Source organism: Centroberyx gerrardi, chromosome 8, assembly GCF_048128805.1.
Source record: "Centroberyx gerrardi isolate f3 chromosome 8, fCenGer3.hap1.cur.20231027, whole genome shotgun sequence".
NCBI classification, from domain to species: domain Eukaryota; kingdom Metazoa; phylum Chordata; class Actinopteri; order Beryciformes; family Berycidae; genus Centroberyx; species Centroberyx gerrardi.
The window spans coordinates 20,569,451-20,581,884 of record NC_136004.1 but is presented as its reverse complement, the minus strand read 5'-3'; the positions used below and the strand labels follow the sequence as shown (position 1 = coordinate 20,581,884).

At 43.3% G+C, this 12,434-nt stretch overlaps 2 protein-coding genes across 2 annotated transcripts in view; one reads left to right on the top strand and one right to left on the bottom strand.

Moving 5' to 3' along the window:
- fbxl17 (F-box and leucine-rich repeat protein 17) overlaps window positions 1-9,124 on the bottom strand; it is a 212,169-nt gene extending 203,045 nt beyond the window's left edge. The window contains exons 1-6 of the mRNA XM_071894810.2: window positions 8,965-9,124; window positions 7,211-7,722; window positions 5,899-6,288; window positions 5,424-5,546; window positions 4,697-4,954; window positions 4,040-4,171 (exon numbers count right to left, since the gene is read on the bottom strand). Of these exons, the coding sequence (XP_071750911.1) occupies window positions 4,040-4,171; window positions 4,697-4,954; window positions 5,424-5,546; window positions 5,899-6,288; window positions 7,211-7,702 (1,395 nt within the window). The 5' untranslated portion in view covers window positions 7,703-7,722; window positions 8,965-9,124. The remainder of the gene's footprint in view (window positions 1-4,039; window positions 4,172-4,696; window positions 4,955-5,423; window positions 5,547-5,898; window positions 6,289-7,210; window positions 7,723-8,964) is intronic.
- A 1,057-nt stretch (window positions 9,125-10,181) lies between these two features.
- On the top strand, window positions 10,182-12,430 carry prxl2c (peroxiredoxin like 2C). The gene is made up of 6 exons (XM_071894832.2): window positions 10,182-10,368; window positions 10,724-10,792; window positions 10,945-10,998; window positions 11,157-11,262; window positions 11,357-11,491; window positions 11,705-12,430. Exons 1-6 carry the CDS (start codon window positions 10,189-10,191, stop codon window positions 11,833-11,835), a joined length of 675 nt encoding a protein of 224 aa, XP_071750933.2. The 5' UTR covers window positions 10,182-10,188; the 3' UTR covers window positions 11,836-12,430.
- The last annotated feature ends 4 nt before the right edge of the window (window positions 12,431-12,434 follow it).

The following is a 12,434-nucleotide window of genomic DNA, read 5'->3' as shown; positions in this document are numbered from 1 at the left end:
ATTTAACCAATTCCAGAGCTGGATATGGTCTTTAAGACACAGAAGAGGCCCTTCGGCATGGAGCCGAGGCCACAGCCACAGAGAGAGAGAGGGAATGTGTGTGTGTGTGTGTGTGTGTGTGTGTGTGTATGACAGAGAGAGAGAGAGAGAGAGAGAGAAAGAGAGAGAGAGAGAGAGACAGACCACACAGAAACATCCTGCAGCGTTTTAATTATTCTATTTCAGAGGAGGAGGAGGAGGAGAAAGAGAAGAGGAAGGCAGATCAGAGTGAGTGAAAGGCTCATCCTCATCTGTCACTGATTAGAAGAGACAGAGACAGGATCCTTCTTCTACCACAAAAGCCAGCAGAGAGGGCTGCATAAGACAGGACATATGAGGAGAGGGAGAAGGGAGAAGGGAATTTGGCCTTGGGAAAGAGATGAGGAGAGGAGAGGAGAAGAGAAGAGAAGAGAAGAGAAGAGAAGAGAAGAGAAGAGAAGAGAAGAGAAGAGAGGAGAGGAGAGGAGAGGAGAGAGTTCTCAATACTTATTTTACAACGTAGCCTTAAAGTGGGTTTCGCTATAGTGTCCCATAACAGTTAACAGTTTACAGCGCATTGAAAAGTAAAAACCTCATGTCAGTGCTGTTTTCGGGTTCAGGCCACACCATGATCCCACAAGTGTTGAAAAGTGGCTTCAAACACATTCAATTGGTCTAAAAACAGCTGATCCAGTGTCCCAAAATATCCGCCGCTCATGATTATGAACTTTTGTCTCACTGAAATATGATCACCAAGTACAAAAGGTGGTGTCATTTTTTAAATTCTTCCAACTGTCTGATACAATATTGACAGTTAGCCAACCTAAAAAGTGTTGACATATATATTTATGGTGTACATACATATTTTTGGAACTCACAGAGTGGGACAACATTTTCAACCATTTTAATTTATCTCATATAGAAAGTGTAATTACATCCCACCAAAATCTGTTTTGTTTTTTTCGTAAGAGTTGAAGGAGAGACACTTTGATAGCCTTTTAAGCTGTCAGTGAGAATAAATGGCCTCTGTGGAGAAATGGCAGGTAAGTGTTTCTGGATCTTCTTAATTCCTGGCAAACTTAATGACAATTTCAGGCCAAGCAATGAGAGCGCCTAGACATAACACTTCCCCAAAACACGCTCAGCCCATTACTCTCCACCCTAATGACAGGAAGCCAAAATAACTGCGGCGATCTCACATCTGAAAAATGACTGTCTGAAATTGATACTGCCACGCTGAAATGTTATCAGCGGCAATATTAATCTCTCACCTAGTGGTAATCGCTGATTTCATATACTATTAAGTTGACGAATGGGGTTTTAACTAACTGAGCAATTGTTAACAACTTTAAATGGACTAATTCATCAAGGTTATGATTACTCATGGACAGGGAGAAATGTTTGCCAGAAAAGAGGACAAATACATTGGTAACAAAGGAGGGAGATCTTTATGAAAGGGGTTAGTGCCAGACATGGAAAACACCTTTTGCCCATAAAAGATATTATGTGTGTTCTCCTTCTCTACCACAATCCAGAGACAATGCTGAATGACAAATACAGGGGGCTATGTGGTTGTGGTTTGGTGGGGAAACGCTCAACTCAGCATTTGCATCAACAAGCTGTGCCCTAAATAAAGTGCAGCAGGCAGGCTCTTTTCAGAAATGGGGAAACAGTGACATCTAGTGGCACTTTAAGGCAGTTTTAATGATCCTCTCCAGAAGTGAGGAACCTCTAATGCGGCCCGGGCCCCATGGAAGGCTTACAGGAATATTTGGCCACCACTGTGGTCCTCAGACTTCAACTGGCACCACTGATCATTTTGGAACAGGATGGTGATTCTAAATCGCATCACAGGCAATATTCTGATGCATGGTAAATAGGCAATTGTCCCCACTTTTATGCTTCAACAGGATTTTGTTATACTTTTTGTTCCCAACAGCCCAGCATTTTAACCACACTGAATTTACCCCATTTACCAATTTCCATTCTTGCTGAAGGTAATAATGGCCATCTTTAGTGGTTCAGAAGGCTGCGTTTATACAGAGTACATTGTGAATAAGGAGCTGAAGCCAAAACAACAGGTCCAACACCTCTACAGGTACATTAATGCAAACCATCCTGACAGCCTGTTTTCACAACAAACCCCAAAGGCAGCTTAGAGGACTGCAGTGCTTGCAGCTTGCTGTCAGAGCCATGGAGTCCTGGCAAAACACATTTACACACACCACAAGAAGTAACATGAGGCACAAGGGGCTCTGCCAGCCCTGTGTGTGTGTGTGTGTGTGTGTGTGTGTGTGTGTGTGTGTGTGTGTGTGTGTGTGTGTGTGTGTGTCCAGAAAGGGGGCAGAAGGAATGTCCAAGTAGTTCCAGTACTTCAACTGATCCTTGCCAGTTTTCCCTTTCTCTCTGCCAGTCTCTCTACATCTGAGCATACAGACAGCCATGACACCCCCTGCTTAGGGGCAACTTGAGGAAACACACTAGATTTATTTTTCACCACAAAGGCATCAGTCACAGGAAAAACATTACAATTCACTCTCGTCTGTTGATACTATTTTTCATAATAAAATAAATATAAAATAAAAATAAAAAAGGACAAGAGGTACATGAGCTGCCTAATGCCTTGCCATAATTACCATGATAAACATAACCAGTTAGCTAATGAGGTAATTAATTAAGCTGATAAATGTATTAATTAGCAAATACTTCTATGACAACATACTTGTATTCACATAAACACATGGGTAGTATTAATATGAACTACGTACGTATCTTAAAGCATTAAGGAGTTATAGTAGTTTCAAGAAAATCAATTTTCCTCATTAATATGCAAATTTATGCAGCAAGGTGCTCCAACATCTGATCAGATCATCTCCTCTATAGGGGGAACCTATAGAGTATGAAGTTTCTATCACATATTGCTCTTGAGTTATTGTGCTCACAAGAATGAGTATACACACACACACACACACACACACACACACACACACACACACACAGCACCATGAGGACATAATGTCCCGCATACCGTGCATCATGGTGGCAGAACATAAATATAGTCCTTAAGAAGTATGATTTGGGCAATTACATGTTTGTCCAATCACTGCCAAAGTGAGCGTTTTTCAAGAATAGAATGACCGGTTCTCCACAATAGCTGAATCGAAAAGGCTAGAATAGATGTGAATGGTAGGTGTAAACTGGCCAGTCTTTAAATAAAAGCTGGCAATGCACTTATAGGAAGATACCAGGTACAGGTTTGGGTTGTAATCATGCTAGTAGGCTACACCCCAAAAACACTATACTTAACTGAACAACCTAAAACATGCCAATCAACTGTCCCCCTCAGACAAGCCGCTTCTTTTTAGAAGCACTTCATGGATCCAGAAAGTAACTCACTCACATACTGATTCATTCATTCATTCGTTCACTCACAGTTAGCCCATCTCCCCCTAGTGGCCGTTAGGAGGCACAGCAATTTCTATAGATGACACACAAAACTGCTGATCTGTGCAGTGTTTCACATCTATGACACTGTGTGTGCTTGTTAAAGTATGAATCCCTCATTAAGCCCATATTTACATTTTAGGCGTTTAGCTAACACACTTATCCAGTGTGTGACAGAGCTTTACACAATTTAGTACAAAAGAGCAATACGCTTAAATTAAATAAAAGCTTAAATAAGTTTAAGTAAAAGCTTAAATAAAAAGCAACCAACAGTAAGGAGTGCTCTGCTGTGACAATATCCACAGAGTGATTATGCAGCTGAGGAGAGCCGATGGGAAATGCATGCACACTTGAAGAATCTCACATTCACAAACAGACACACATACCGCAGACAACTGACACACACACACACACACACACACACACACACACACACACACACACACACACACACACACACACACACACACACACACACACACACACACACACACACAACTTGGGTCCATCTGAGACCCTGACCCAGGCAGGCAGACAAGCACTGTACTGAGGATAAGACCAGGAAGGTAGGACTGACCAGTTTGTTCTCTTGCATGTAGAGTCTCTGCAGTTTGGGACATCCTCTGGCCAGGGCCACCATGCCCTCATCGGTGATGCTGTAGCACTGGCCCAAGTGGATGTCCTTCAGCTCACTGCAATGCTCTCCCAACTGCAGCAAGAAAGAGAAATAAATGAGTCGGTGTATGGGGAAATGCTGACATTTTCACCTAAATCATGTATAAAATGCAGACAATATGAATAGAAAAACCAACGAGACAAAGGGATTTCTGGTGCTTCACTATTTTCTTCTATTAGGGCTAGTTTATGGTGTTTTTATTTCCATTATCATTTTATGGATCTTTCCATTATTATTTTATGGATCTGTTGTTCTACTATTTTCCGCCATACGGTTTCTCTTATTTAGATTCTGTTATCTAGTGCAGTCGTGTCTTAACTAGTTATCTTGATTTTTCATTGGTGTTTTGTTGTTTGTTTTGAGGTGAGACATTTTTAAAAGCTGCTTGTTTTTGTATCCCATGAGCACAGATTATTGATTGCATCTCCTCTTTGTGTTTTTCATCCTTGTATTTAATCCTTGCTTCCTTCATCATTCAGCTTCTTTTTCATCGCTGTGCAATTAAACTTGAAATAAATACGTTTTATAAAATCCTCTCGATCCTCTCTAGATTCATACCTTTTTAAGCGCTTCATCTGTGAGTTTGTCCTGGTTGCCCACATGCACCTTCACCAGCAGGGGGCAGTGTGTAGCCAGAGCCGACAGGGACAGGTCGCCCAGCTGCTTGCAGCGGTATGCTGTGTACTTCTGCAGGCCTGGACAGTGGGAGGCCAGGGAGCAAACCCCGTGGTCCTGCACCCCCCGGCAGTCTGAGATGTTGATCTCTGTCACATTCTGCCTCCGAGACGCTATTTTCACCAGGAGATCATCGTTTACCTGAGGGACAGGGCAACAGCAAGACGGATGACAGTCAGTAGACCGAATAAAATAATAAAGAAAAAAGATAAATGGAACAGAGCAGATGAAAGGGGCATCCTGTCACTTGTTACCACTAACTATCAAATGCACCCCAAATGCACCTCTTTTGTTAATTATAGACTTTAAAGAAAATGCAAAAATGGCAAGGTGATCTAGGGGAGTGAAAGGCTGTCTCATAACTGAATGGTCACAGGTTTGATCTCAGCAGCAGCCATTTGTCCTGTCAAAGTGTACTTGAGCAAGACACTAAACTCTTACCTGCTCACTCATTTCAAGCTGCTCTGCATAAGAGTGTCAGCTACATGTCTAAAATGTACAATCTAAAACAAATGAAAAACAAAAAGTTTACTGCTCTGCTGACATTAACACGCCTGATCACAATAAAGCCTTAGCCAAAAACACGACACTGCCCTCTCTGCTGACTTACTTGTTGTAGGCCACTGAGGTCGATTTGCTTCCAGAACTGGAAATCTAAGCAGAGGTCCCTCCAGTACTTACAGACCAGAGAGGCACACAGACAACGCTCCTTCACCGTCAAGTGGGAGAGCACCTGGGAGGAGGCAACAGAGGATATAACACACACACACACAAATCAATTCAACATGCATCTTTATATTCTATTGATAACAAACCATGTAAACCTTTCAGTAACAACATTTCAGACACTGTGCCTCATTTGTCAAAGAGGATAATAACAAAAATGAAGAAGTATTGTTAATATGTGCAATCAATAGCATTACAAGTGCAAAAGCAGAGAGGATCAAGACCTTACAGCATGCAGCCTGTGTTTCATGTCATTGACAGGCTCTGGCTTAGTATTTTTACGTCTTTCATTGTTCCAAACACAAAGAAATCAATAAAAATCAACATGAGGCCAAGTGAACACTGTGATGAACCCTGACCTTGAGAAGGATGGAGGAAGGCAGGTGGTTGATACTTAAGGTATCCGCAGCATCAGAACCCCTCCCCTGGCCGTCGTCATGGTGATGCAGGCAGCAGGGGGATGAGTCTGAACTCTGGGCCGAATCGCCATGGAGACCCAGCCCACAGCAGCCATCGGCAGGCGAGGAGGAAGAGGAGGAGGAGGAGGAAGAAGAAGAGGAGGAGGGAAGTGGACAGAGGGGGAGGTGGCAGTGGCCAGTTTCGGTGTTGGAGGAGGCCTCTCCCCCTCCTCCTCCCACTCCTCCTCCCACTCCTCCATTCTCCAGCCCTCCCTCAGGGGCAGCGAAGGCACAGCGCGGCTGCTTACAGGGGGTGCACCTCTGCACCTCTGAGCACTTCCTCTTACACACCTGCACCCAGAGACACACAGATGAGTCATGTGGAACCAGATACTCACTGACTAGGCTAATCCAACAAGTAAAGTCAAGGCACGTTTGTTTGTATAGACCTTAATCACAGTTACAGCCTCAAAGGGCTTCACACCGCCCACATTATGAAACAACAAATGAAAACGACACCCTGCAACCTTAGACCCTGAATGAGAACACAGCAACACAAGGAACAACACAAGCTGTTCCTTCGGGTGCAAAGCTTTAATGACTGCGGCAATTCTGTAATTATGTCTACTGAACCTCATTTAACAAGTACTACTAGAACTACAAGCTACTCACAACTGAAATTGGATTTTTGGACCCACAGTGCAATCCTTTGGCTACAAAACAATTGGATTTTGCTGCGTGAGCTGTTTTGGAGAAATTTAATGGACATTTTATGCTTTTTTTGCAGCTGTAACAAGATAGCTCCTTTAACTTTTTGGGAGAAGGCTGAGATGGAACTACAGAGGCTAACTCACTGTGCGTTTGTTTGGTGGTCCGTGGTCAGTGGAGTTTCAACTGACATGTGGGTGAGTAGATAATGACTGAATTTTTATTTGGGGTGAACTATTCCATTAAGATTCACACCTTCTGTCAAAGAACCTAATTTCAGATTGTTAACACTTTGAGCTGGAAGGAACAGCTTGATAGAGAAATCCAGGAGGTTAGCACTAGTTGTGACCAGTTGAATTTTCCATCTTTTCACCATTTGTTTTGTTTTTTTATATTATATATCATTATAAACATTTGCAACAGCACTGGTAAAACGTGGCTGCTGTTATTCTTGTCTACTCTACTAGCCACTTTGTCAAGTTAACAAAAACTGTTTGATTCATGTTTTAGATTCACCAGCTACAACAGTCAGCACTGCTGGTGCTGCATCTTCCCAGTTACCCACCATCTCAGCGTAGTCGCTGGTACAGCCAGGCACAGGAACGGGTATGGGCACGGTCACAGACACCCCAGCGGTTCTAAACAGCGCTGGCGGCGGGATCAGTTTGGCGGGAACAGCTGACAACAGGCTCCTCCCCTGGCCCTCCCAGATAGCTAGTTCCCGTGGCGACAGCAGGAACTTGGAGCAGTCCTCAGGAGATGCAAGTGCTGCGTATCGCCCAGCGAGCTTTGAGGCAGCCGCTGCTCCAATGCCAACTCCCCCCACACCAGGGACACTGATTGTAGTGGCGCTGTTGTTGTGACACCGTCCACTGCCGTTGACACTGGTCTCCAACTGGTCGTTGTCGTCGTCGAGGCCGCTGCTGTTGCCGTGGACGATGAAGCACAGCATGCACGGCCCCTGCAGGAAGCAGTTCCTCTTCTTCTTTTTCCTGTGATGCAGCTTGCGTGTCCTCTTCTTCAGGCGGTAACCATTTTTCGAGAGAAGATGGCCCATATAGATGACTCAATGAAACTCTAGAACAACAAGAAAAAGAAAAAAAAAGTACAATAAAGTAAGATTGTCTGCACTGAATAAAGAATGCATCATTCTGTGATATTCTCAGGACACTGAATATCAGAGCAGTGTGGTGGAGAAAGGAGTACTCTTGCATATCCTAAAAGGTCATGCTTTCACAGTTCTTTTCACAGCTACACCTCTTAAAAAACTGGCAATAGTGCCTGTTTTCTAGTCAATATCACGTCGCACTATGAGCAGACAACCAAGCTTACAAGTAAGAGAATGCAATGAGGGAAAACAGTGATGTCACTGTGCCAACCATATAGACTGGTGCAAAATATAAATGGAAAAATGAAATGGATAATGGATAAACATTACAGAGTAATAATCATATCATGAACTGCTTTATTTATAGCACAGGAGACTGGTGATCTCACATCACATTCCCTTGCTATTCTTTTTTGCAAAGCTCTACAAGTGTCAAGGACAATCAAGAAGAGTTTTTACCGTGCCTATATATAATGTAACAGCTGGGAGCCAATAGGATGCTCAAAATAGAGTGCTAGTAGCCTACATGACATTACCTTCTACTCACCCAGTAGTCCTACCTATTCCTGGAGTGCACAGCACATATCCTGAGTTTTGTATAAGCAAGGTTCTTGTTTCAACTGAACAACAGTATTTTGAACGTAGAGCCTTACAGCACAAAGTAGGCCGCTGAACAAGCTTTAAAGCCATGCATGCGCCCATGCACGTGTCACAACACTTTGACTTGATTCGTTTCTGTGTTGTGAATACATTGGTAACGTTTACTTATTGAGTGTGAGCAACCTAACTGGATGACGTTACAGCAAAATAACACATTTGCAATTGCAATGCTGCAGCACACTGTGTGCAGTCCAGTCAAAAACAGTAACGATGTACCGTCTGGGTGTTGCCGAATGAAAACACACAAATGTAAACAATGAACAGGTGGTCATTTGTTTAGCATACACAGACACATCAATCTTACATGTAGGTTGCTCTCTGCCTGTAATTAAGACATGCATATATTAAACTATTGCTCTAACTTCAAAACGCCATGTCTGGCAAAGCAAAACAGCATGTTAATAGCCTCACTTGGCAAGAGGGACACAATTCTACTGCTAGCCCAGTATGCAATTACAGCTAGCAGGTTGGCTAGCTTGCTTCATCATGAGATGCTAAGTTAGCTGTGTTGGTGATAGCCAGCCCCAACATGAAAGCTCGTAGCCTCTCACCAGTTCACACGGTGCTCCCCCCCTCTGAACGGTGCTCGCATAATACTGCTACGCTGCACGGTCAAGTGGAGCGCTGACAAGTCCCGGCAGGAGAGACGTGAAGGCGAGAAAGCTGCAACTGAACTAGCGTTGTATTATCCAAACAGTGGCAGCTCTGGAGGACAACACTTCCGCACCGAGGGCAGAGGGAAGGAAGCCGACGAGGGCGATTCGTAATCCGTCATTGGTGCGGCTCTCAGGTATCGGACCTTGACATAGCCACCCAAACCTTTACAGGTCAAGGCCACAATCTGATAATACTATACCCAAAGGCACACGATCTGCGAGGACTTTTTGTCTTTGTTGTTAGACATGAGTAATGAGGCTAGTCTAAGTACAGAAGTGGATAACTGTTCACAGTGTAGACGGATAGTGGGTTATTATGAACAATACTGTTTATAGGCTACATTCTCTAATTGTGCCTACATTTAGTGAGTGAAATAATAGTACAGTATAGGATAACTATTCCTAAATTGCTTACCCATCTCAAGGATCCGTTGTGGTCCAGACCACTGCCGAAGCCTGCCATCGCTCTCATGTGATTCAGTTTTGATTTTCCTCTTCTTACTTGTAGAAAATTGGACTTTGTATGGAGCAAACTGACCCAGATCCTTGCTCGGTTCTTGCTTATGAACTTATGAAGCTTATGAATTGGGGATGTCTTCTATCTAACAGTAATGCGGATACAAGGGCGGTGATTTATAGCAGATAGGCCAATTTGTGGCCCAGTCCTATAGCCTGGTTTTTCCCTGCGGTCTGGGCGCTGGGTGTCCTCAGCCAAATGAAAGATAGTTTAATTTGAACATTAGGCCAACTATTATGTAATTCACTAAATGTTACTGTGAAAAAATATATAAATATGACGACTTTGATCAGGTTTTACTATATTTAATTTTATATCGTCACTATTATATTCCCAAATATAATAAAACAGGTAGGGTAGGCCTAATTCGGCTACTTAAATGACTTGTTCTGCCAAGCCTATACTTACTACGGAATACTATGGTTGGACACACACACACACACACACACACACACACACACACACACACAGACAGACGCCATACACTATTGAGAGCCAGCGCTAAGTAAATATTCAGGCTGAGCGCGATTTCCCAGCCAGCAGCTCCTGCCTCAACGGCAACTCCCAAAATAGCAGTGGGAAGTGAAGGGAAGCCTTGGAAAATGGCGAAAGTTTCACCTATCACTCGACAAATAACGACGGAAAATCGGAAGATTGAAAAGCCCCCTGTCAATATTCGTCTCGGAGACGTCGAAGATTGCTTAATTTACGACCAGCATGGAGTTTCTATTCCGTTCAAGAAATTATATCAAGACAGGAAATCAGTCATAATTTTCGTTCGGGTAGGAGGAAAACTTTTGTACGGCACAGCCTTGCTTATAAACTATAGCCTACCTAAGGCTGCAATCTGATGGGTCCTCTTAAAATCATGAGAGCTTGTATAGCGTTTATAGAGGAAATGTTTCTATTGAAGGCGTCAAATGACAGCCAAAGTAGGCTACAGGTGAGCTTCAGCCTTGCTGGACAGATGCCCCAACAACATGCCATGCAATGATGGGAATGGAGGGATGCAGAGATCATGTTCATAGGTGAAGACATGAGGGCCAAACATTATACAGGACCAAGATGAGAGTTTTTTTTATAAAAAGCTATGATCGGATAATTACTGTAGTAATAACTGATTAAATGTCCCTGCAGAATTTCTTGTGCTACAGCTGTAAAGAATACGTGGATGATTTAAGCAAAATACCCATGGAAGCATTGGAGGTGAGGCTTGTATCAATGATTCCTTGACTATATTTCATATCAAAGGCTTTCACAAGTAGTAGTAAATTTGACATTCAGACCAGAGACAGCACCCTATACATTTCTGGGATAAGGTTTATGCAAAATCCAAACTGCAGTATGTGTTGTTGCAGGATGCAGGCATTAGACTGGTTGTGATTGGACAGTCTGCTCATCGCCATATAGAGGTATAGTCGGTTTTCTTATACTTATTGCCTATGCATAATTTCAAAGTGCTCCGGTTCCTATCTTGCTGATTCAGTTTTTCAGATTGTTCTGTTGATTAGTTGAAATATGTTGAGCCACACCCCATCTCTTACCATCTATCTCTCATCCCTGTGTTCAGTCATTCTGCTCACTGACGGGCTATCCTTATGAAATATATGTGGATCCAGAGAGATGCATCTTTCAAAAGCTCGGGATGAAAAGAGAAGAGATATTTACAGACTCAGGTAATGCAATGTTTTGAGTGCATAAACCCACTGCGGTATAAGTCTGCACATTCTGAGGTGGTAGGCCTAATCATATATTTGTGTGTGTGTTTAGCCGACCCTAGTCCCCATGTGAAGTCGGGTATGTTGGTGGGACATATGAAGAGCATGTGGAGGGCCATGACCAGTCCTGCTTTCGACTTCCAGGGCGATCCACATCAGCAAGGCGGAGCCCTCATTGCAGGACCAGGTAAGCCTTCTTCTATCTATATTTTCAGTCTCTCTCTCTTTCTCTCTGTTTTTCTCTCTCTCTCTTTTTAAAGTAGAGTCGTGATCCATCTTGAGAGATTCTAAGATGGAAAAAAGCCCCATCTTCCTGCCTCTCTCTCTCTCTCTCTCCCTCTGTCACTCCCTGTATCTCTCTTTCTCCTCCTCTCTCTCATTCTCTTTCTTCTCTCTGCAGGCTCTGAAGTCCACTTTTCCCATTTCGACATGAACCGCCTGGACCACATGCCCATTAACTGGCTCCTGCAGCTTGCCGGAGTACAACAGACTCTGGACTTCAGTGATAAGCCAAAGATCATCCATGTGTAGCCGGCCGGTAGCCTGAATGTGTGCTAGCCTGCCTCTGCTCTGCCCAGCAGCTCTGTTTGTATCACGCAAAAGGAGACCTCGCTTGTTTAGCAAAACATCAATAGTGCAGTGGGAAATTGGTTTATTATTATAGGCACACAGCGGAGAGTTTGGACAACATCATTTTGAGTTGCAGCTGGGTTAGCATCCCAGTATTGCCATGTCTTGGCAAGATAGGGTAGCAACATGGCACTCATGGTATAATCTTGCCAAATCTTTCTGTAAATGGATCTGAAAGCGTGTGTGTGTGTATGTGTGTGTGTTTGTGTGTGAAGTTATATTTCTACCATTGGCACCAACAGCGATTATAGGTTGTAACTGTCATCTGTTTACATACAAGCACCTGTTGTCCACCTACAAGATGGCTGTGTGGTTGATGTCATTGAATGCTATTAATAGGCTAATAATAATAATGATGGGCGCTCTGATGTCAGCGGTAGGCCTCATGACAGACAGCTCACTGTCACATAGTCTTCCACTTATACTCACTTTCCTCATATAACTGCTGTAATGCATGACACTTATCCACAATGTCTGCTGTATTGTAAATAAAATGTTGC